General features: G+C 46.9%; 1 protein-coding gene across 1 annotated transcript in view; it reads left to right on the top strand.

Moving 5' to 3' along the window:
• Positions 1-25,780, top strand: part of LOC143925889 (uncharacterized) — a 168,150-nt gene that overhangs the window by 127,519 nt on the left and 14,851 nt on the right. Inside the window, exon 35 of the mRNA XM_077450215.1 lies at positions 11,400-11,429. Within this exon, the coding sequence (XP_077306341.1) occupies positions 11,400-11,429 (30 nt within the window). The remainder of the gene's footprint in view (positions 1-11,399; positions 11,430-25,780) is intronic.

The following is a 25,780-nucleotide window of genomic DNA, read 5'->3' as shown; positions in this document are numbered from 1 at the left end:
ACACTCTGATGTAAAGGGGTGCTGATGGGACACTCTGATGTAAAGGGGTGGCTGATGGGACACTCCGATGTAAAGGGGGTGCTGATGGGACACTCTGATGTAAAGGGGTGCTGATGGGGCACTCTGATGTAAGGGGGTGCTGATGGGACACTCTGATGTAAGGGAGGTGCTGATGGGACACTCTGATGTAAAGGGTTGCTGATGGGACACTCTGATGTAAAGGGGTGCTGATGGGGCACTCTGATGTAAGGGGGTGCTGATGGGACACTCTGATGTAAGGGAGGTGCTGATGGGACACTCTGATGTAAAGGGTTGCTGATGGGACACTCTGATGTAAAGGGTTGCTGATGGGACACTCTGATGTAAAGGGGTGCTGATGGGACACTCTGATGTAAAGGGGTGCTGATGGGACACTCTGATGTAAAGGGGTGCTGATGGGACACTCTGATGTAAGGGGGGTGCTGATGGGACACTCTGATGTAAGGGGGGTGCTGATGGGACACTCTGATGTAAGGGGGGTGCTGATGGGACACTCTGATGTAAGTGGGCCGGTCTGGATTAAGTCCAGGGCCAAATTTCTGTCCCAGTCCAGCCCTGTCTGGGGAGGGGGACTGGTACCATTTGGAATGTATAAATTGGCATTGGCAATATGAACATTTTGATTGCATTTATCTTACCTATCCATGTGAGTGCTTTATACTGTATATTATTCAGATGGTCTTTTTTGTTAAGGAGGGGTATATAGTTAGCTTCATATCAATTGGTCGTTTGGGATGTCAATTTTATGCCCATATAGCTCAATTCTCCTTTACACCACTTAAACGGGAGGTGGGCTGAGATGGCTCTCTGCTCTGTTTCTGGTAGATTCAGGTTCAGAATCTCGGACTTAGACATATTTATTTCGAAATTAGATAATCGCCCATACTGCTCTAGTTCTTTGAGAAATGTTGGGATGGTTGTTCTAGGACTGGATATATATAGTAATAAGTCATCTGCGAACGCGGACGCTTTATATTCTCTCTCTCCAACCCAGATACCCTGAATATCTTGATTCTTCCGAGTTGCCACCAGGAGGGGCTCAAGGATAATTATAAACAAGAGTGGTGAGAGTGGGCATCCCTGCCTCGCCCCCTTGAACAATTCAAGGGGGCGAGACAGGGAGCCATTAACTCTAATTCTGGCCATCGGGTGGGTATATAGAGACCTAATCCATCCCATCATCCTCTCACCTAGACCCAAATATTTCAACGTCTCATACATAAACTCCCAATCAACTCTGTTGAAAGCCTTTTTCGGCATCTACCGACATAAGTACTGTGGGGGTACCTCTCCTGGTAGCTTCCCGGATCAAAAATATGGACTTCAGGGAATTGTCTCTCCCCTCCCCTTCCCCCTTGGACAAACCCAACCTGATTTGTGTGTAACCATTTCAGGAGAGATACTTTCAATCTATCTGCTATTACTTTTGCGAAAATCTTTATGTCCGTATTTAGTAACGAGATTGGTCGGTAGCTCTCCTGGGCTGTTGGGTCCTTACCCTCTTTCAATATTAAAGTGATATGAGCGAGAAGTGCCTCCTCGCGGAAGCTCTCCCCACCTCCCACTGCATTAAAATATTCACACAGCTTGGGGGCTAAATACCTCTGGAACTTTTTATAGTACAGAATGGAATATCCATCGGGGCCCGGACTTCCCCCTAGGGCTGTCATTTTTATTGCTCTCTTAACTTCCTCTATCGATATGGGGACCTCCAGTGGCTCCATCTCTTCCTTTCCCCCCTTGGGAAGTACAGGTTCCGTAGATACTCTCCTATTGCTTCTTTCCTTTTTGCCCTATCTTGACCTCTCGGGCTTATATTATAAAGAGCGCTGTAGTAGGCGTGGAAGTTTTCTGCGATTTCTCGGGTGGCGAATCACATTTCCCCCCTTCTGTCCCTTATCATCGGGATAAAGGTCCTGTTCAAAATTATTAAGTAAAGTGATGTTTCAGGTTTTACAAACATGTTGGGTGCCAACATGTTTGTAAACATTGTAAACATAAGTTTGTAAACATAAGTTTACATTGTAAACATAAGTTTGTTCACACAGCTTATAAATTCAATCCCAAGAATAAAAAATATATATAAGAGACTGTTGTCGTCATACAGCTTACAACATCATATAGCGTGAATATACAAACATTTTATAAAATATAAATATTGATACAAAAGTGATCCATAAAGTGCTCAGGTGCATATAGGTCCGTGATACTCTGACCATCCAGGGTCAGTTTTCAGTGTCCTCAATCTAAAGATAATAAACGTGACTTGATAGGTGACTGTGAATATAGCGATCTTCAGCACTGATTACACTCAGGTGCTCTCCACCCCAAGGTAATGGCCGCTGACCTCAGAGCGTGTGAGCAGCAGATCATTAAGGGGATAGCGCAGCACATGATTGATTTATTTATCTGTGATTCCCTTAAGATCAGTGTCAATTCTCTGATCAAGACTGTCCTTGAAAGACATATTTTTAGGGGGATATAAACTGTGTATCAGATTTGATACAGATTTGCTATCTTGCTTTGGAGAGATGTTTTGTGCTCAGTCTTACTCCATTCTTCTAGAATAATATCTTTCAGCTTTGTCAGCATTGGAAAGTTACAGCACTCTTTTTTAAGGTGCTTAAAATATTTGCGCTGCTTTGCAGGGGATCTTTTTATTTTTAATAGCCATTACCAAGAGAGAAACAAGAGAAAAATTAAAAAGGTCATTCTCCTCCCACCTCTTCAACCTCAGAAGTGTCTTGAAGAGTTCATTGAGAAGATTCTAAACCCAGGATTAGGGATGAGCTCAGGCGTGTTTGCCCCCACATTCCAGCCATGCCCCTATGTAAATGGGCATCGGATGTACCCCTTCTAATTCACCAAAAAAAGTGCCAAAAAATTAAAAACGACAGGAGACAGTTTTTGACAATGCCTTTATTTATCTCGCCCCCCCCCCCCTTTCCTGAGGCCTGCCAGGCTGCATGCTCAGATAAAGGTCTGGTATGAATTTTGGGGAGGACCCCACACCAATTTTTTTTTGTTTTTTTGTGTGGAGTCACCCTTAAAATCTATGCCAGACCCAAAGGGCCTGGTATGGATTTTGGGGGGGACCCCACACTGTTTTTTATTTTGGCGTGGAGTTCCCCTTAAAATCTGGGGGGGGACCCATGCCATTTTTTTCTTAATTCTGTCATAGGGTTCCCCTTAACCACTTCAATACACAATATTATATATTGTACACTGCACTATATACCCTGCACTGTATTATATATACTACACTAACTGCACTATATACTCTGAACTGCAGTATATATACTATACTCCTAGATTGTAAGCTCTAACGTGCAGGGCCCTCTGATTCCCCCGTCTTGAAATGTATTGTATTGTAATGTCTACCCTAATGTTGTAAAGCGCTGCGTAAACTGTCGGCACGATATAAATCCTGTATAATAATAATAATATACGGACTGCACTATATACTCTGAAATGCAGTATACAATATCTCACAAAAGTGAACCTGTCCTGTTAAAACGATGTATGGTCCACCGTTATGTAGCTCAGTTTCAGGGTCTTGGCAATCTTCTTATAACCTAGGCCATCATTATATAGAGCAACAATTCTTTTTTTCAGATCCTCAGAAAGTTCTTTGCCATGAGGTGCCATGTTGAACTTCCAGTGATCAGGATGAGAGAGCGATAACACCAAATTTAACACACCTGCTCACCATTCACACCTGAGACCTTGTTACACTAACAAGTCACATGACCCCGGGGAGGGAACATGGCTAATTGGGCCAAATTTGGACATTTTCACATAGGGGTGTACTCACTTTTGTTGCCAGCGGTTTCGACATTAATGGCTGTGTGTTGAGTTATTTAGAGGGGACAGCAAATTTACACTGTTCTACAAGCTGTACAACACACTACTTTTCATTGTGGCAAAGTGTAATTTCTTCAGTGTTGTCACATGAAATGATATAATAAAATATTTACAAAAATGTGAGCGGGGAATTCACTTTTGTGAGATACTGTATATACTATACAGACTGCGCTACATACTCTGCAGAAAAATTGGGCCTTAGGTGTTGGTGGTGCCACAACACTGTAACCCCTCACAGTTACTTTTGTTGGGTGCAGGAACGGGCCCCGCTGTTAAATATGATTTCAAAAATTGTAATTGCATGTCCCTGTCAAATGGGGGCAGAAAAATTGGGCCTTGGGTGTTGGTGGTGCCCTAAACCAAAAATATTGTTGGAAGCTAGCATCATCAAGATTCAGGAGAAATAGGATAGGCAGCATAGGCAGCCTTCAAGGGATCTCAGATCCATAGCAAATTCAATCAGTTACATTAGCATCAGGAACTTGATAGCTGCTGATCCAGGACTGATTCATTTTTATAAATGTGAGCCTATTAACAGAGTCTGTGGAAGGTGCACTCTTTGATCTGCTACAGACCCTTCAGCAGCACTGAATGTGCATTCAGAAAGTACGCTGGATGCAGGACAGTCCAGTAGCTCGATTTCATATTGAGCAAGGTCTGGCCAGTGGTCCATTCTCAAGACCCAGTGGATGCTCTGTTGGAAAGGTCTCCAGACGCTGGCGATGGTTGCTTGAACCCATCGGACCTTGGCGCTGAGGACTGAAAAATTGTGTAAAGGCAATGGTAAGCTGGCCACCTTCTCCACCACTCTTCCTCTGACCGAACAAGCCTCAGAAACACATTGTCCAGCACCAGGAAATGGTAACCTCCCGGGGTCTGGAAATGCGTTACACAAACTTTTCTTCAAGGCCTCCTGAAGATGTTTCATCCTCTGCTCCCTCTGCAAAGGCAGGATGAGTTCTGAAACTTTACCCTTGTAATGTGGATCAAGAAGGGTTGCCAGCCAGTAATGATCCCTCCTCTTGATATCACGAATCCTTGGGTCCTTTTGCAGGCTTTACAGAATCAGGGAGGCCATGCAGCGTAAGCTTGCAGAGGCATTAGATTCTGAGTCCTCCAGGTCACTACACTATCCGTAACGACCTCCTCCCAGCCACGTACATCTCCTTGAGTCTCTGGGGACTGAAAACCATCCCTTGAAGACTGCTGGGTGTTATTCTCTACATCCATGCTGACACAATCCTACTCCTCTTCCTGTGTGTTTGTCAGCTCCGCAGGAATGCTATCTGGATAAAGGGAACCTTGAGAGGAAAGGAAGTCCTCCTTTTCCTCCCAATGTTCTACCTCAAGTGCCCTGTTCATGATTGCACAAAGCGTTTGCTCCAGCAGGAAGACTAGAGGAACAGTGTCACTATTGCATGCATTGTCACTGCTCACCATCCTTGTGGCCTCCTCAAATGGTGATAGGAGAGTGCATGCATCCTTGATCAATAGTGACTGGCATGGCAAAAAGAAGTCAAGTTCCCCTGACCCTGTCCTGGTGCTATACTCACACAGGTACTCATTGATGGCTCTCTGCTGTGTGTGTAGCCGCTGCAACATTGTCAACGTTGAGTTCCACCTGGTGGGCATGTCCCAAATGAGGCGGTTGGTAGGCAGGTTGCATTCCCTTTGAATATCAGCCAGCCGAGCACTGGCATTGTATGGTGAGCGGAAGTTACCAGACTTTTCTGCCCTGCCTCAGGAGATCTTGTAAGCCTGGGTACCCGGTCAAAAAATGCAGCACCACCAAATTCAGGACGTGTGCCAAACATGGAACATAGATCAAGTGTCCCTGTCGGAGGGCAGAGAGAAGGTTGGTGCCATTGTAGCATACAACCATTCCTGGCTGAAGCTGGCATGGCATCAACCACCTCTGAGCCTGCCCTTGCAGAGCTGACAGAATCTCTGCCCCAGTGTGGCTCTTGTCCCTTAGGCAAACCAACTCAAGCACTGCATGGCATATTTTAGCCTGACTGCTTGCATAGCCCCTGGAACGCTTACGGAGCACTGCTGGTTCAGAGGACAATTCTGAAGAAGAGGCCATAGAGGAAGAAGAAGAGGAGGGGTGGAGCAGAGAGCTCTGGCAGAATCACCACTAACTTTTTGGAGGTGTGGTGAAGGAACAAGCTCCAACAACACTGAACCCTGTCCTGCATCCTTCCCAGCTGCCAGCAGAGTTACCCACTGCACCATGAAGGAAAGATAATATCCCTACCCATGCCTGCTGGACCATGAGTCAGGGGTAATATGAACCTTATTGTTGACTGCCCTGTCCAATGAGGCCAAAACATTGCCTTCCACATGACGATAGAGAGCCGTAATGGACTTATGTGAAAAGAAATGCAGTTTTGAAACCTACCACTGTGGTACAGCACATTTCACAAATTCACAGAAGGGGCAGAGTCTACCAGCTGAAAAGGCAGCAGTTGTAGTGTTAGCAATTTGGCCAAGCTAGCATGTGGATGGCTGGGACTGAATTTCTTTTTACGGTTCAGCAACTGGGGTAGGGAAATTTGACTGCTGAAATCAATTGGTGCTGCATTGCTATCAGATTGGCTGCAAGTACTTGTGACACCTATTGCTATACCTTCATTCCTCTCAGTGCAGGTTTTTGAGAGGACTGAAGGTATAGTAGGGTTTAAGATCCCAGATGAGAAGCAAGGAGAACCCCGCCTTTTTCTATGATATGGGTCTTTCAGGTGCTGTTGCCAATGGACTGCATGGCAGGTCGTCATATGTCATGTGGTGCCCAAGCGGCTGCTGTTCTGACCACACTTGATACGCTTCAGACACTTGCAACTTCAGGTTGCAAACAGCAATGGTGTGATCTGTTGCACACATGTCCAAAAAGGCCCACACCAAGGAACTTTTAAAAGTCAGCGGGGAGTCAGCAGCGCCCTGCACCTGCGGAGCTCTGTGGTGTGATGCAATACAGTGGTTGCCCTTAAGCTGCCCCCTGGAGGACATCCTGCCTCATTGGAGTTTTGCCTCCTCCTCCTCACTTTCTTCCTCTTTTTTATCAGGTGTGATGCAATACGGTGGTTGCCCTTAAGCTGCCCCCTGGAGGACATCCTGCCTCATTGGAGTTGTGCCTCCTCCTCCTCACTTTCTTCCTCTTTTTTATCCGGCACCCAAGTACAGTCAGTGATCTCATCATACCCTCCCTCCTTGTCACTGGAGCAAACTTGGCAGTATGCTGCAGCTGGGGGAACATGACTGCCAGTTTATTGTCCTTCTGTGGCACCCCCTCTCTCTAGGCTCACGTTACTCCCTTCCTCAACCTAGGAACCAACATTGAAGCCTTCAAATTGCTGTGCATCCTCCAGCTGCATGTAAATGACACTGTGGTGGAATAATTCTGAGGACTCCTCCGTGCATGAAGTTGGGGCTACAGAAGGAGTAACTGTGGACAAGGAGCCATGGAATAGGCTACTTTGGCAGCTGCGTTGGAAGGCAAACTACTCTGTGCCTGTGTGACAGATGAGGAGGAGGACCAGGACAGCTTTGTTATCCACTTCACCAACTCTTCTGCATGTTGTGGCTTAATAACACAGCCAGCAGCAGAAAAAAGGACAAGTGTGCCCCACGGCCACCTGCAGAGGATGCACCACGTCCACGACCACCACTGTTGACTGTAGACACAGAGGCTGCTTGCCCTCCTTTAGTGGTCTGTGAGCATCTGCCTCTCCTTGGTGCCCTCCCGGACATGATGGTTTTTCTTTTGTAACACTGCACTGCACTGCACTGTATTATATAGACCACCTGAAGTGTATTAGAAACTGTACACCACCAAATGCACTGTATACATACTGTATATACGCTACACTGAATGCAGTGTGTGTGTGTGTGTGTGTGTGTGTTTGGATATAGATAAATATATATATATATATACACACACACATACATCACCTGTACTATATACTATACACCACGAATACACTGTATATATACACGCTACATTGAATGCAGAGTATATATGTATGTGTATATATACACACACAGATATATTAATACACCACCTGAAGTGTATTATATACTGTACACCACCGAATGCACTGTGTATATTTAGGCTACACCGAATGCAAAGTATACATATATACACACTAAACTGACTGTGTGTGTAATATATATATATATATATTTGTAGTCAGAGTCTTCAAGCGGGAATGCGATGCTCCTAAGAACCAAGGCCTGAGGTGTGCCTTGGCCTAGCTGGTCAGTATGCCTGAGAAGAGGGCATACCCTGAATGTAAGAATAAGAACAAAATACTATGAGAATGTATGAAACTGGGGAACGGGTGGGTGGGAACCCAGAAAACCTACCGACACTGGCCCTGACAGAGGAGGAGGTTTAAATAGCCCTCTCAGGCTCCTCCTACAAATACAGGCTGGCCTGCGGCCAGCCTTCAACATATCAGATACACTAACTAAATAACCTGCCTGCTTAATCAAACTCAAGCTATCTCGTCTCCATCCACGCCAACAACACTACATGCAGCCTGATCACTAGGAACAGCAGATCTCTCTCTACTCCCCTGTCAGAATGGGGATCTGTCTGTTTACATTGACAGATCACCATTCTGGCTCTCTGAGGAGCGATCGCAGGTGGCCAGCGGACATCGTGGCCACTGGCCACATGCATTAGCTCCGCATCATGCCGCACCCCCTCTAGCAGTGATGGTGAACCTTGGCACCCCAGATGTTTTGGAACTACATTTCCCATGATGCTCAACTTCACTGCAGAGTGCATGAGCATCATGGGAATTGTAGTTCCAAAACATCTGGGGTGCCAAGGTTCGCCATCACTGCCCTATAGTTTTTCACCTACCTACCGCAGTACAACTGCGGCGGCTGTTCGACAAGTACCGTAGTTATTCAATCATTTTTTGCATCCTCGGGGTTCGTGTTACTGGATGCATGGCAGGGGCATAGCATTTGCCTAAAGTGGTTGTAAACCCTTACAAACCACTTTGACCTACAGGTAAGCCTAGATTAAGGCTTACCTGTAGGTCCAAGCAATATCTCCTAAACCTATACGGTTTAGGAGATATTTGCCCGAAAACGGGCACCGCTGTCTACGGCGCATGCGCCGTAGACAGCGGCGCGTAGGCGCACTGAACGCGGCAGTTCCAAAAATGGAGCTGCCGCATTTAGTCCATTATGCTTTACCTTTGCAGGGAAAAAAAGAGGAAGTAAACTCATCAGGGTTTACTTCCTCTTAAATACTTAAATACTTCTTGCTATAATGTGTTCCTTTTTCTCAACCCATAAAGTTGAGATACATTAATACAGCCTATTATTTTGGATAACCTACCAAAGCACCACAATATTCAAAAAACAGGCATGTACCATTTTTTTTTTACAGTGTACCACAATGCACATGCCATATTTCGTGGCGCGCTGTAGTGTAGGTGCTTTGCATTAGTGCATTCAGGTGTCATTCAAAATGCCATGCATTGCAGTGGCACACTGTAAACAGGCCCGGACTGGCCATAGGGCAGACCGGGCATTTGCCCGGTGGGCCGGGGCCGCCCGTGGCCTGTTAATGATTAGGCCGCACAGCGGGAGGTAAGCGGCGGCCACGGCCTGATCGTGGGTAACACAGGCCACGGCCGCCACTCGCCTACCGCCATACGGCTGTGCCTGTGTCATGCGGAACTGGCGGCTGCATGGGCTGTGCTGTGCGCCTTTCTCACACACAGCTCAACCTCAGCGCCGCGCTGACAGTTCCGCTCTCCTCCTCCAGCCATGGGTGTCCGCACGGTGGGGAAAGCTGCTGCTGTCACTATACCCCCCTCACTCCCCCTCCCCTTCTCACGTCGGCAGCAGGGGAAGAGAAGGCGTTCCTATATGGTCGCTTTCCCTCCCCATTGGCCAAAACAGAGGGCCAATCAGAAGAAACTAGAGGGGCATCATGGGAAATGTAGTCCCAGAGATACATGGCACCATTGGTCTCAGCAGGGAGCAGACTACAGTCCCCAGCATGCACTCTGCTGGGGTGAAAGAGAAAACCCAGAAACAAGCTGAGGAGTGCTTGTAGCAGCTACTACAGGAGACATGGCAAATGAAACAGAGGACTGTGCTGGGGGAACTAATAGTCCCAGCACAACCAGAGAGAGAGAGCCACGCTGCACCGCACCACCAGAGAGATTGTCGCTGCACCGCACCACCAGAGAGATTGTCGCTGCACCGCACCTCCAGAGAGAGCGACGCTGCACCGCACCTCCAGAGAGAGCGACGCTGCACCGCACCCCCAGAGAGAGCGACGCTGCACCGCACCCCCAGAGAGAGCGACGCTGCACCGCACCCCCAGAGAGAGCGACGCTGCACCGCACCCCCAGAGAGAGCGAGGCTGCACCGCACCCCCAGAGAGAGCGAGGCTGCACCGCACCCCCAGAGAGAGCGATGCTGCACCGCACCCCCAGAGAGAGCGACACTGCACCGCACCACCAGAGAAAGAGCCACGCTGTACCTGCACAACCAGAGAGAGAGACACGCTCTACCACACCGCCAGAGAGCAGGTCAGTGTCACTGGGCCATGGACACAATAGGAGACAGACAGTACTGGCATGGCCACAATAGGACTGGGACACTATAATATAAAGGGGACTGCCCCGTAAAAGGGCACTGTAATCATTGCAGTGCCTCTTTTTAGTGCAGTTCCCTTTATATCACCGTGTCCCTGCACATTACAGTGTGGAGGACCAACACCAGCCACCCCCGCTAATGTCTACCGAACCCCCCCCCCCCCCCCCGGTCCCTGGAAAGGTTGGCTGTTCAATCTAAAATGCCCGGGCCTAATTTTTGTCCCAGTCCGGGCCTGACTGTAAAGCACTTGTTTGTGCAATGTTTCTGCAATGCATAGGTGTGAAAGAGTCCTTAGCCCCTAATGCCTACTGCCCTTTCAATGTTACCTATGCAGGCCCTCCATTGTGAATCACTTCATGGCGTTCAAAATATTCTGCTCCTAGTCTTCTCTTGAACTTTGTGATTTGGATCTCCAGAAGGTAACAAACTCTTTTAAGAGAACTTTTGGAGGAGAACATAATAAACTTTTTTAGAATAGGTCATAGAGCAATATCTGCCTGTGGTAAAGTAAAATAGAATATAGGACCAGGGGGTTTACACTGAAAACTTTAATTTGTTGTGTCACATTAAAGAAAACCTACAAAACAAATATTCAAATACAGATTTTGTTGTATCTTCTTTGAGCCCCCCTGAGGCTGTATGTGAATATATGTCAAACAAGTATGTTTGAAGCTGTACATGCACTTTAAGTCACAGAAATTGCTAGGTAGTAGGGTGACCATTTCTGTTAGAAGCAAAGCAGGATGATGGAAATCTAGATAACATATAGAAAGGGATAAAGCAAATATGACACTTGGATCCTTTTACATTCTTTGAATCTACGTGTAATTTATTTTATCTAAAATATTGTAATTTTTCTTCAACAGCTAATGATGTAACCAATTCATCTAAACCACGTACGTAGTCTCCAGCCTTTTATTTATTATTAATAAAATGCAAATACTGGTAGCAGGCTGGAGCTGGAACCATGAGCCCCTAAAGTAAATGTATGAAAATAATAGGGAACCTTCATCGTTGCCTTGTTTTTGAAGGTGCGTGTTCTGGGGTTGTCCTGCATGTCCTAAGAAATGAGACTAGGGATGAGCCAAACACCCCCCCCCCCCCCGAACCTGCGAACGGAACGAAAATTTGTGCAAACTTTAGAACCCCATTAAAGTATATGGGACTCAAACGTTCGAAATCAAAAGTACTAGTTTTAAAGGCTAATATGCAAGTTATTGTGCTAAAAAAGGGTTTGGGGTGCGGGTCCTGCCCCAGGGGACATACATCAATGCAAAAATAAGTTTTAAAAACTGATGTTTTTCGGGAGCAGTGATTTTAATGATGCTTAAAGTGAAAAAAATGTGAAATATTCCTTTAAATATCGTACCTGGTAGGTGTCTATAGTATGCCTGTGGCATGTGTTTCCCGTGCTTAGAACAGTCCCTGCACAAAATAACATTTTTAAAGGAATACAAGTCATTTAAAACTGCTTGTGGCTTTAATGTAATGTCTGGTCCTGGCAATATGGATGAAAATCAGTGAGACAAACGGCATGGGTCCATACCCAGGCCCTTTGGGTCTTGTATGGATATTAAGGGTAACCCCACACCCAAATAAAAAAAAAAGGAAAGGCGTGGGGCCCCCCCAGGCCCTATATACTCTGAACAGCAGTATACAGGTGGCGCAAACAAGACCGGGACTATAGATTTGTTGTTAAGTAGAATCTGTTTGTAATTTTGAACTGGTACATTTTTAAAGTGTAGCTCCAGTCAAAAAAATCTATTTTTACGTTTTTTGGAAAACATGGGAAAGGGTTATCACCCCCTGTAACATTTTTTTTTTTTTGCTGTCTGTGCACCTCTTCAGAAGATTTCACCTCACTTTCTGTCCCAATGACAAATCTTTTTTTGAAAATTTGTTTTTTTTTTAGTGAAACAAGGATTGGCGATAAAGCATCAGTGGAAAGGAGACACGTTTTCCCCATATCAACTCTTACAGGAGAGAATTTCCTTTCCTAGGAGTAGATTTCATCTCACTTCCTGTTGTCTCCTTCCGTTTCTAATTTGGATGTTTGAAAGTAGGGGCCTGCCCTATATGCTCTGCAGAAATTTGGGCCTAAGGTGTTGGTGTTGCCATAACACTGTAAGCCCTCAAAAAGTTACTCTTGGTGGGGGCTGGAATGCCCTGCTGTGAACTATTATATCAAGAATTGTAATTACATGCCATTGTTGAACAGTGGTAGAAAAATTGGGCCTTTGGTGGTGGTGGTGCTGGTGCCACAACACTAAGTCCTCACAGTTACTCTTGGTGGGCGCTGGAACGTGCCCTGCTGTGAAATATTATATCAAGAATTGTAATTACATGTACCTGTTGAAAAGGGGCAGAAAAATTGGGCCTTTGGTGGTGGTGGTATTGCCACAACACTGTAAGCTCTCAGTTAGTTACTCTTGGTGAGCGCAGGAATGGGCCCTGCTGTGAAATATTAGATCAAGAATTGTAATTACATGTCCCTGTTGAACAGGGGCATAAAAATTGGGCCTTAGGCACTGGTGCCACAATACTGCAACCCCTCACAGATACTCTAGTTGTAGGGCAGGAATGAGCCCTGCTGCAAAGTATTACATCAAAAATTGTAATTACAAGCCCCTGTTAAACAGGGGCTGAAAAATTGGGCATTAGGCACTGGTGCCACAACACTGCAACCGCTCACAGATATTGTAGTTGAGCGCAGCAACAAACCCTCCTGCAAAAGATTGCATCAAAAATTGTAATTGCACGCCCTTGTTAAACAGGGGCTGAAAAATTGGGTCTTAGCCACTAGTGGCGGTGCCCAGAACTAAAAATGTTCTTACAAGCTATCAGCATGATCATTGAGAAGGAAGCGGATAGTCACTCAGCATCAGCATAGGCAGTCTTGATGGGATCTGACATTTAAAAAAAAATAATTTGGTTACATCAGCATCAGGTGCTTGGTAGCTGGGGGTGATCCAAGACTGATTCATTTTTATGAAGGTCAGTCGATCAACCGAGTCGGTGGAGAGACGCACCCTGTGATCGGTTACAAAGCCTCCAGCAGCACTGAAAGTGCGTTCCAAAAGAACGCTGAATGCAGGACAGGCATCAATTGCATACTGTGCAAGCTCTGGCCAGTGACCCATCCTCAAGACCCAGTAACCCAGAGGATTTTCGTTGGGAAAAGTGTCCAAGTCTGATCTTGCTCCTAAGTATTCCTGCACCATGTAAATCAGACGCTGGTGATGGTTACTGGAACCAATCATACCTTGGGGCTGCGGACTAAAAAACCCTAGTTAGACTTACCGGTAACGGTATTTCTACGAGTCTTTCAGGACAGCACCTGGAGAGAGCACAGCTCCACCCACTTTCCCAGGAAACACTGCAGATCACTTTAAAAGACCGGACACTTCCACCATGGCCTCAGTTGTTCATAGAGTACCTCCGCCATGCTGAAATTAAATAAGCAGAAAACATAGCAATAACACCACATTTATCAAACACAATATAGGGTGGGTCATCGGCGATGTCCTGAAAGACTCGTAGAAATACCGTTACCGGTAAGTCTAACTAGGGTTTTTCTCCCTTCGTCTTTCAGGACAGCACCTGGAGATAAGAGAGTACTTACTCTAGGGAGGGACCACCGCCTGCAGAACCTTTCTGCCAAACGCCTGGTCTGAAGCTGAGAGCAGGTCCAACCTGTAGTGGCGTGTGAAGGTGGAGAAGCTTGTCCACGTAGCCGCTTTACAGATTCGATTCGGAGAGGCTCCTGCTCTTTCCGCCCAGGAAGTTGCTACTGCCCGAGTAGAATGAGCGACAACCCCTGCGGGGGGTTCAACCCCGGATGCACTATAGGTCTCCCTAATAGCCATTCGTAGCCACCTAGCTATAGTATTTTTGGACGCACTATAGCCCTTCCGTGGTCCTGAGAACGCTATGAAAAGGGAGTTTGACTTCCTAAACTCACCTGTGATCTCTAGATAGTGTAATAGACACCTTCTAACATCTAGGGTATGGAAAGATTTCTCTGTAGCGTTTGCAGGTGAAGGACAAAAGGTGGGTAGAACTATTTCTTGCGTCCTATGGAAGGCTGTTGATACCTTTGGAAGGAAGCCCAGGTCAGTTTTAAGAACAACCCGGTCCGGGAATATGCAACAGAAAGGCTCCACTATTGATAAGGCCTGTAGTTCGCTTACTCTTCTAGCAGATGTAATGGCCACTAAAAGGACCAACTTAAGCGACCACAACCTGAGAGTCGCTGCTGCTGGGGGTTCAAAAGGTTCCTTTGTCAATGCCCGTAGAACCAAGGACAGGTCCCACTTAGGGAAGAACTTAAATGGCACGGGCCTAGCTCTGGCCAGAGCTTTAAAAAATCTAATAATAAGCTGTTCCTGAGATAATCGTCTCTCAAGGAAAACCGATAAAGCAGCCACCTGTGTCTTTAGGGTACTGGCTGCCAACCCTAGTTCCATGCCCTCATGGAGAAATTCAAGAACTGAAAAAATCTCCTGGGGAGGAAATTCCTTTGATAGGCACCAGGAGTTAAACCGTTTCCATGTTTTAAAATAAATTGCCCTAGTAGTATCTTTTCTACTTCCTAGGAGGGTTGTGACTAACTTATCAGATAACCCTTTTCTCTTTAAAATTTGCTCCTCAGTAACCACCCGGTCAAATTGAGTTGCCCGATGTTCGGATGCTGAAGAGGTCCCTGGGTTAGGAGATCCTTTCGAAGCGGAAGAACCCAGTGGGGTCCCACCGCCATCCTCTGTATGGTAGCAAACCATGACCTTTTGGGCCAGAAGGGGGCCACTAGGATTAGACTCGTGGATTCCCCCTGCAATTTCTTTAGAACCAGAGGGATCAATTGAAAGGGGGGAAAGGCGTAGCACAGGTGGAAATCCCACGGGTGTGCTAGGGCATCGAGTCCGCTTGCCTGATCTTGTCTGTTTAAAGAGAAGAAGGCCCTCACCTTGTTGTTGCTTCGTGACGCAAATAGGTCTATCTGAGGTATGCCCCATCTCACAGTCAGCTCTTGAAAAACTTTGTGGTTCAGACTCCATTCTGATTCCCAAACTTTTTCCCTGCTCAGAAAATCTGCTACCACATTCAGGTCCCCTTTGAGGTGCACTGCTGATATGGACCTCAGGTTGCCATCTGCCCATGACAGAATCTGGCTGGCCAAGGATAGCAGCACCTTGCTCCTTGTGCCCCCCTGCCTTGTTATATATGATACAGCTGTGGCGTTGTCGGAAAGGATCTGGACATGGAGTCCCTGAACCACTCTCTTGAAGGCCCATAGCCCGAGCAGAATGGCCCTGAGTTCCCTCCAGTTGGAGGACCTCCTGGACTCCCTGACTGTCCAGTTCCCCTGGGCCATCTGCCCTTCTAGGTGGGCACCCCACCCCCAGGAGCTTGCATCTGTAGTCAGCCTCAGGTCTACCGGAAAACACCAAAGTAGACCTTTGTCCAGATTTGAGTGATCCCTCCACCACCAGAGCTTTCTCTGGACCTGAGGGGGCATCTTGAATTGTTTCTCCAGGGAGTCCCCGTAGGACCAATTTGTCAGAATTGCCTGTTGGAGCTCCCTTGCATGCAAGCGTGCCCACTGTACCGCGGGAATGGATGATGTGAGGACGCCCAATACAGACATGGCTGCCCTGACAGAGATAGGCAGGTTTGTCTGGGTCCTCTTCACAGCACTCTTGACCTTTTCTATCTTCTCTACTGGTAGAAAAATCCTTTCCTGCCTGGAGTCGATGGTGTACCCCAGGAATTTTATCGACTGGGATGCAATCATGCTTGATTTTTCCCTGTTTATTAGCCATCCGAGGCCCTCTAAGTGTCTTACTGTTCTCCCCAGGTCCCTCTCCAATAGCTGTTTTGTATTGGCAAAGATTAGAAGGTCGTCCAAGTATGGAACGATTGATATACCTTCTACCCTGAGGGGGGCTAGAGCCTCTGCTACGATCTTGGTAAATATCCTTGGGGATGAGGACAGACCGAACGGGAGAGCTCTGAACTGGAGCTGTATCACCGAGCCTCCCGTCCTGAGTGCAAACCTCAGATTCTTCTGTGAAGCTATGGCCATGGGCACATGGAGATATGCATCTCTTAAGTCTATGGACGCCATAAAACAGTTTGGCATCAAAAGACTCTTTACCGAGAAGATTGTGTCCATCCTGAATCTTTTGTATTTGATTGATTTGTTTAAAACCTTCAGATTCAGGATCAGTCTGAATTTGCCCGATGGTTTTTTTTACAAGAAAAATGTGTGAGTAACAGCCCAATCCCCTCTCCTCGGGGGGAACATCCATGATCACTTTTTGCTGCATCAGTTCCCCCAGAATAGAGATCATGGCTACGGACTTCTCTGGGTCCTGAGGAGCCTGGGTTACGTAAAACCGTGCGGGAGGGGAGTGATCGAATTCCAGTCTGTAACCCCTTTCTATTATACTGAGGATAAACAGACTGTCCGTCACTGACTTCCACTGTGGAAGGAAGGCCTGTAACCTCCCTCCCACAGCTGGAAGACTGTCACTGGTTTTTTGGGTTCGGGGTAGGGGGACGGAATAACACTCCCGACTTGCCCCTTCCCCTCTGAGGCTTCCAGGGCCTCCTATATCCTGTCTCCTTGGTCTCAGAGGTTTTTCGAAAAGCACAAAAATTCTTTGTGCTCTGGGGAATCACCTTCTTTTTAGGAGGAAAACCCTTCTTTTTGTCAGCCGTTCTATCCAGAATGGCTTTGAGGTCAGGGCCGAATACCAAGTCTCCCTCGAACGGAAGACCACATAACTTGGCTTTTGAAGCAGTATCTCCTGCCCATGTCTTAACCCATAAGGCCCTACGGGCTGAGATTATAAGGGCTGAGGACCTGGCTGACATTTTAATTGACTCTGCCGAGGCATCCGCCATATACCCTACTGCCTTTAAGAGAACAGGCAAAGTATCGAGCAGGTCCTTTCTAGGTGTTCCTGCCTCAATATGATCTTTTAGCTGTTCTAGCCAGTGCTCTAAATTTCTGGCTACTACAGTTGAAGCCATTGCTGGCTTGAGGTTTGCTAATGTTGAGTCCCAGGCCTTCCTTAGCAGGGAATCAGCTCTTTTGTCCATGGGATCCTTGAGGATACCCATGTCCTCGAACGCAAGATCCGTATTCCTTGAGACCTGGGAAAAGGCTGCGTCGAGCTTAGGTTTCTTGTTCCACACCTGTGAGCTATCCTCCTCAAAGGGGAACCTGCGTTTGAGAGACCTAGAAAAGAAAGGAGGCCTCTCAGGGTCTCTCCATTCCTTCTTGACAGTTTCGGATAGAAACTTATGCACAGGGAAAACTCTGCGTTTCACCTCGCCCAAACCCTGAAACATCTTGTCATGTAGTGACAGTTGGGCCTTATCCTCTGTGATATTTAGAGTCGTGTGGATATTTTTCAGTAAGTCATCCACCTCCTCCAAGGATAACTTATACCGGGATGAAGAAGCGGAAGCCTCCTTTGCTTCCTCTGCCTCCTCCTCTGAAACAGAGGACATAGCGTGTTCCTCCTCCTCCTCCTCAGAGTCACTGCCCCCCCTGGGTGCAGGTGCTGATGAGTGAGAACGGGGCGCTGAGCTACCACCCGCAGCTGGGCGTCTGTCTAAATAAGACCGGAAAGATTCAAAAGTGTCTAAAAATTCTTTCCTGAAAGAACTTAGTAGCTCTCCCTGCTGAGACGCAGGGGTACTGGAGGCTGCTTCTTCGTTGACTAAGTCGCTTATGCAGGACCTGCATAGCACCTTAGTCCAAGAATCTTTTAGAACATTTCTACATGATGGGCACCTCCTCTTGCTAGGAGGGGACACATGCTTGGTCTTTTCTTTTGCTTTCTGAAATATACCAAGAAAAAAGATGCCAAACCTGAGTTACAAAACACAAAGTAGACACAGGAAGATATGCTGCCAAATAGAACAGATTTTAACTGATTTCACATTCTATTTGCTCTTCAGCCAGTGAATCCCCCCACAGACTCACTAAACAAACATTGAAAGCATTATTCCTACATAACATTTCTAGGAAAACAATGCTGCAGGCTTCCCCAAGTCAGGAAGGGAGAAAAAACAAACAAGCTCTAACAGTAATGACAGAGACCGCTGCCTCTGCTTACCTGAGCCTGGCTGACAATTGTGGCTCCTGCTCCTGCCACCGCCGATTGATCCTCCTCCATCGTCAGTGAGGATCGAATGGCGTCTGGGCGCTTTATCTGTTTGAATTCCGCGCCTCCCGGAAGTGATGTCAGCCGAGGAGACCGGCCCCCTCTCCCTGCGTTCCAGCGGCAGGAACCGGAAGCGGCGTCGCGCCGTCGAAAGTTCCGCCCCCGGCCGGAAATGACGCACTCGCCATCCGGACCCGGAAGGCATGAGCCTGATGAACGGCGCGAGATATGAATCTCGGCCGCGTACCAAACCCAGCCGCCGGTCTAAGGAAGGAGGAACCTCCACAGCCTGACCCCCCTGGGTATGAAGGAGAGCGGGCACCGAAGCGACCCCCGCGCGTGAAGGGAGGAAGCTTGGCCAGGTCTGTACCAACTGCGCAACAGTGGCATGCCTCAAACCCTCCCCACCTGGAGAGAGCGCAGCACCCCTTGGTTCCCTGCAGCGCTTCCACCATGGCCGGAGGAAACACTACAACTGAGGCCATGGTGGAAGTGTCCGGTCTTTTAAAGTGATCTGCGGTGTTTCCTGGGAAAGTGGGTGGAGCTGCGCTCTCTCCAGGTGCTGTCCTGAAAGACGAAGGGAGAAAAATTGTCTGAACGCATCGGTTAGACAGCCACCTTCTCCACCGCACCTTCTGTGACTGACCGAAGTCTCAGCAACACGTTGTCCAGGACCAGGAATTTGTAATCTCCCAGTCTCTGGGTTAGCGTTGCACAGACTTTTCTGCAAGGCCTGCCGAAGAGGTTTCATCCTCTGCTACCTCTGCAATGGCAAGATAAAGTCCACAACCTTACCCTTGTAACATGGATCAAGGAGGGTTGCCAGCCAGCAATGATCAATCTCCTTGATCCACTGAACACGAGGATCCTTCCACAGGCTTTGCAAGATCAGGGAGGCCATGCAACGTAGGTTAGCTGAGGCATTCGGTCCAGAGTCCTCTGGGTCACAAAGGAGAACATGATCCGCAGCCACCTCCAACAAGCCACATACAAGTCCATGGGTTTTTTAGGACTGTAAATTATCCCTAAAAGACTGCTGCTGCTGAGTGCCAGGTTCCACCTCCATGCTGACACAATCCTCCTCCACGTCCTCTTCCAGTGTGCTCTGCAGAGACGCAGGAACACTGTCTAGACACTGTCCCAGCTGCCAGCAGAGTCACCCAATGCACAGTGAAAGATAGGCAACGTCCCTGCCCATACCTGCTGGACCATGAGTCAGCGGTAATAGGCACCTTACCACTGACCGCCCTGCCCAGCGAGGCCAACAGAGCACCACTGGTTCTGAGGATAAAGCACATGAAGAGGCCATGGAGGAAGAAGAAGAGGAGGAGGGTGTGGAGGAGAGAAGTGTGTCACAATCAGTAGTAGCATTTTGGAGGCATGGTGGCAGAACAACCTCCAACACTACTGCACCTTGTCCTGCATCCTTCCCAGCTGCCAGAAGAGTGACCCAATGGAAAGATAGGAAATGTCCCTGTCCATGCCTGCTGGACCATGAGTCAGTGGTAATATGCACCTTACCGCTGACCGCCCTGTAAAGCGAGGCAAGGACATTGCCTTCCACATGCAGGTAGAGAACCGGAATCGCCGTACGTGAGAAAAAGTGACGCTTGGGGACCTGCCACTGTGGAACCGCACATTGCACAAACTTACGGAAGGGGGCCGAGTTTACCAACTGAAAAGGCAGCAGTTGAAGTGCTAGCAATTTAGCCAAGCTAGCATTCAACCGCTGGGCATGTGGATGGCTGGGAGTGAACTTCTTTCTATGGTCCAGCAGCTGGGGCAGGGAAATTTGCCTGGTACAATCGAACTTCAGTGTACCGCTAGAAGATTGCCCGCAAGCACTTGGCTGTGACACACATAATTCTACACCTTCATTCCTCTCAGTGTAGGTTTCAGAGAGGACTGAAGGTATAGTGGGGTATAGTGGGGTTGGAGATCCCAGCTGATGAGGAGCAAGGAGAGGTCTGCTTTGTTCTTTGGTGTTGGTCTTTTAGGTACGCTTGCCAATGAACTGCATGGCAGGTCGACATATGTCTGGTCAAGCATGTGGTGCCCAAGAGGCCGATGTTTTGGCCACGCGAGATATGCTTGAGACATATGTTGCAAAAAGCAGCGGCGCGATCTGATGCACTCGTCTCAAAAAAGGCCCACACCAAAGAACTTTTGGAATAACGTGCAGAGGCAGCGCCCTGCACATGTGGAGCTCTGCGGCTTGATGCAGTCGGTGTGCTGCCCTTAAGCTGGCCCCTGGCGGGCATCCTGTCGCATTGGAGATGTGCCTCCTCCTCTCTCCTATCAGGCACCTATGTGGAGTCAGTGACCTCATCACCCCCTCCCTCCTCATCACTGGAGCAAACCTGGCAGTATGACTGCCAGATTGCTGTCCTTCTTGGCCTTCCTCTAGCTGGGTATCATCATCAGAGGCTTCAAAATGATGGGCATCCTCCTGGAGCATGTACCCAAAACTGTGCTCAAACAGTTCTGGGGGACATAGTGGGGCTAGGGAAGGAGTAACTGATGCCATTGAGCCGAGGGATGAGGCCATGTTGGTAGCTGCTTTGCCAGTACCCTGAGCCTGGGTGAGAGAGGATGAGGACGGCTTGGTCATCCACTCTACCAAGTCTTCGGCATGTTGTGGCTCAAAATGGCCAGCTGCCGAAAAAAAAAAGGACAAGCATGTCGCACGGCCACGTGCTGATGAGGATGCACCGTGTCCACGACCAGCACTGTTGCCTCTAGACACAGAGCCTGCTTGCCCTATTTTATTGGCTCATGACTGTCTGCCTCTCTTTGTTGGCCTTCCAGACATACTAATAGCCTGCAGGGAGATGTAGTTACACAAAGCTGGGGTGTATATACTGATTATACTGCAGCTAGCAGAATCAACTGCCTGCCTGTAGTATTATTAGTATGAGAACACCAGCAACTGGGGTGCACTGTGCAGATGATACAATACACCAACTATAATTTCCACAGCTGCCTGCGGATAGGATCAGCAGAACACCAGCATTTGGGGTAGCTTTAGGTGCACACTGTGCAGATGACACGGTACACCAACTGTAATTACTGCAGCTGCCTGTAGTATAGGATCAGAAGAACACCAGCAATTGGGGTAGATTTAGGTGCATACTGTGCAGATGACACAATACACCAACTGTAATTACTGCAGCTCCCTGCGGTATAGGATCAGAAGAACACCAGCAATTGGAGTAGCTTTAGGTGTACACTGTGCAGATGACACAATACACCAACTGTAATTACTATAGCTGCCTGCGGATAGGATCAGCAGAACACCAGCAATTGGGGTAGCTTTAAGTGCAGATGATACAATACACCAACTGTAATTACTGAAGCTGCCTGTAGTATAGGATCAGAAGAACACCAGCAATTGGGGTAGCTTTAGGTGCACACTGTGCAGATGACACAACACACCAACTGTAATTACTGCAGCTGCCTGTAGTATAGGATCAGAAGAACACCAGCAATTGGGGTAACTTTAGGTGCACACTGTGCAAAGGACACCGTACATCGTGTGTACCTTTCGGGAGGCTTTTCTCCAGTTCCTGCCCTGGAGATACAACAGGAAATGGGTGAAAATCCCTTTTTAATTGTTAATTGATAATTGTCCCCAGAAGAGGTGTCCCTATCGAAAGATTTCCCCTTAGGCCCCTTTCACACTGGGGCGGTTTTCAGGCGCTACAGCGCTAAAAATAGCGCCTGTAAAAAAAACGGCCCCTTTCACTCCAGTGTGAAAGCCGAAGGGCTTTCACACTGGAGTGGTGCGCTGGCAGGATGGTGAAAAAAGTCCTGCCAGCCGCATCTTTGGAGCGGTGAAGGAGCAGTGCATTTACCGCTCCTAAACCGCTCCTACCCATTGAAATCAATGGGGCAGCGCGGTTTTAACCCTTTTTCGGTTGCTAGCGGGGGTAAAACCACGCTAGCGGCCGTATACCGCCGCTAAAACGACGGTAAAGCGCAGCTAAAAAGCACCGCCCCAGTGTGAAAGGGGGCTTACCGCCTGTTCAGGGGGCAGATGTACAATTACATTTTTTTTTACAATTGTCTGTCTTGGAGACAGTAGTCACCAGAACAAAACTTTGGCTTTAGAAATTCTTAAAGTATAACTAGTGACAAAACTTTTTTTGTTTTGGATAGTGGAAAAGGATTGGACTCTCTTGCCAGGTTTTTATTGCTATATGTGCCCTAGTTAGGATGATTCACCCCCTCTATTTGTCATGTTTAACATTATCACTGAAGGTGAATGTGTTTAGAACAGTCAAAAAGGTGAAAAATCGCAAAGGGGTCACTAGTTCTGGCAAACTGGAAACAACAAGTGATCATCTCACTTTGGAGGGATCTCTTCTAACTTCTTCTTTAGCTATAGGACAGGAAGTGAAGGGAAATCTCCCCCAAATGGTACACAAATGGCAAAAAAAATGGCAGGTGTCATAACTCTCCCTTACTGTATCCAAAATGTAAAAAAAAAAAAAGGTTTATTCTTTCATTCTACTTTAAAGCTTCTTTAGATTCGAGTACTGTATACAAGCCTGCACTAGCATATCAAAGGGAATTCATATTTGACAAAAGTTATACCTACTTCTCTGGTATTACTGCATGTTGTGACAATACTTTTAGAAAGAAACCTGGATCACACATTAGACAAGAATGCTGTGTGATAAAGCACGTTTATTCTACGACACTTTGGGATTCATTTTCAAAAACCTGAGAGTGGAAAATCTGGTGTATTGCAGCCAAACAGCTTCTACCTTTAGCTTGCTCAGTTGCTCAAACTTTGACAATAAAAAACCATGGAAGATGATTGCAAAATCTGCTGCAGCTCTGCATAGAAAACCAATCTCTAGTTTTAGTAAATCACGCCCCATAGGTCAGAAGAGACATATGCAAGCAAACAGTGCTTAATTATTTTTAGAAATAAGGCTTTGGGGCTCATCCTTGGTTCACTACATAGTCACTGACTTACCTTTAAGTGATATTGAACCCTAAGTTATTAAGAACTTTCAGCAGCTGATGTAAACACTTACTGAGCTTTATCTTTTGATCCTTGCCTATTTTCCAGTTTAGGCTGGTCGTTCTCTTGCAGCAACCTATTGAGACACCCTTGTATCTGTAGCTCTAACCCTGTAGGGGCCACTGGTAATAGTTGGTTCTTCCTAAATAGCCACTTAAGCCCCGGACCAATTGTCAGCCTAAGGACCAGAGGTCTTTTTACAATTTCGCACTGCACTGCTTTATCTGGTAATTGCGCGGTCATGCAATGTTGTACCCAAACGAAATTGCGACCTTTTCTTCCCACAAATAGAGCTTTCTTTTGATGGTATTTGATTGCCTCTGCAAATTTTATTTTTTTACGATATAAAAGGAAAAAGACTGAAAATGTAAAAAAAAAAAAAAAAAAAAAAAAAAAAAAGATATTTTCTACTTTTTGTTATAAGAAAAATCGAATAAACTAAATTTTAGTCATACATTTAGGCCAAAATGTATTCAGCCACATATCTTTAGTAAAAAAAAGTCAATAAGCGTATATTTATTGGTTTGCGCAAAAGTTATAGCGTCTACAAACTAGAGTACATTTTCTGGAATTTACACAGCTTTTAATTTATGACTGCCCATCTCATTTCTTGAGGTGCTAAAATGGCAGGTCAGTACAACCCCCCCCCCCAAATGACCCCATTTTGGAAAGTAGACACCCCAAGAAAATTGCTGAGTGGCATGTTGAGCCCATTGAATATTTTTTTTGTCCCAAGTGATTGAATAATGACACAAAAAAAAAGTTTACAAAAAGTTGTCACTGATATATTGCTCACACATGCCATAGTTATATGTGGAACTGCACCCCAAAATATATTCTGCTGCTTCTCCCGAGTACGGGGATACCACATATATGGGACTTTTTGGGAGTCTAGCCGCGTACGGCACCCCCCGAAAACCAATCACTGCCTTCAGGATTTCTAAGGGTGCAAATTTTTGATTTCACTCCTCACTACCTATCACAGTTTCGAAGGCCATAAAATGCCCCCATTGACCCCATTTTGGAAAGTAGACACCCCAAGGAATTTTCTGAGGGGCATGTTGAGCCCATTGAATATTTTTTTTTGTCCCAAGTGATTGAATAATGACACAAAAAAAAAACAAAGTTTACAAAAAGTTGTCACTAAATGATATATTGCTCACACATGCTATGGGCATAAGTGAAATTACACCCCAAAATAAATTGCTGCTGCTTCTTCTGAGTACGGGGATACCACATGTGGGGGACTTTTTGGGAGCCTAGCTGCGTACGGGACCCCGAAAACCAAGCACCGCCTTCAGGATTTAAATATAAAACACTACCAAAAAAAACTGTTAGCGATCGCAGGGATCAGGCCTGACTCTGCGAACGCTGCAGTTATGTGTTTAGTGTTTTGTAAGTGACAGTGATCGATCGATCGATACTGCACTTGGGTGGGCTGGGCGGAGGGGCAAAACGCAGGTGCTTGCAGGTATCTGGGCCGATCCCGCTAACAATGCGTTTTTTTGGAACCCTAAACTGCTGGGGATGCTAGTATAGATCTGATCAGATATTGATCTGTTCAGATACTATACCACTACGGGAGGTGTATGCTTTGCGCATAGGTGTTAGCGATACTGGCACTAACCTAGCGCTGCCTGGGGCGACGCAGACCCTGACCCTAAAACTTAATTGATATCACCTGCCGGGTGATCAGGGGGTTAAACCTTTATTGGTGCCCTGATGCTATAAAAAGCAAACTAACCAGAGTCACCTGTAACACTTATACGGTGATCACTGGTGAAAGGGTTAACTAGGGGCAATCAGGGGGTTAAAATCTTTATTAGGTAGTATATGGGGGTTCCTGACGCTATATAAAAACCTGATGGGGAACCTAAATAACTAACTGGCTAACCAGCGTCACCAGTGACACTTATACGGTGATCGCTGGTGAAAGGGTTGACTCTAGGGGCAATCAGGGGGTTAAAATCTTTATTAGGTAGTATATGAGGGTACCCAACGCTATAAAAACCTGGTGGTGAACATAAAAAATAACTAG

The sequence above is a fragment of the Lithobates pipiens genome, unplaced genomic scaffold, assembly GCF_037356315.1.
Source record: "Lithobates pipiens isolate NorthernLeopardFrog02 unplaced genomic scaffold, aLitPip1_a1.2 Scaffold_10, whole genome shotgun sequence".
Taxonomy (NCBI): Eukaryota; Metazoa; Chordata; class Amphibia; order Anura; family Ranidae; genus Lithobates; species Lithobates pipiens.
This window is presented reverse-complemented; position numbering and strand designations above follow the sequence as displayed.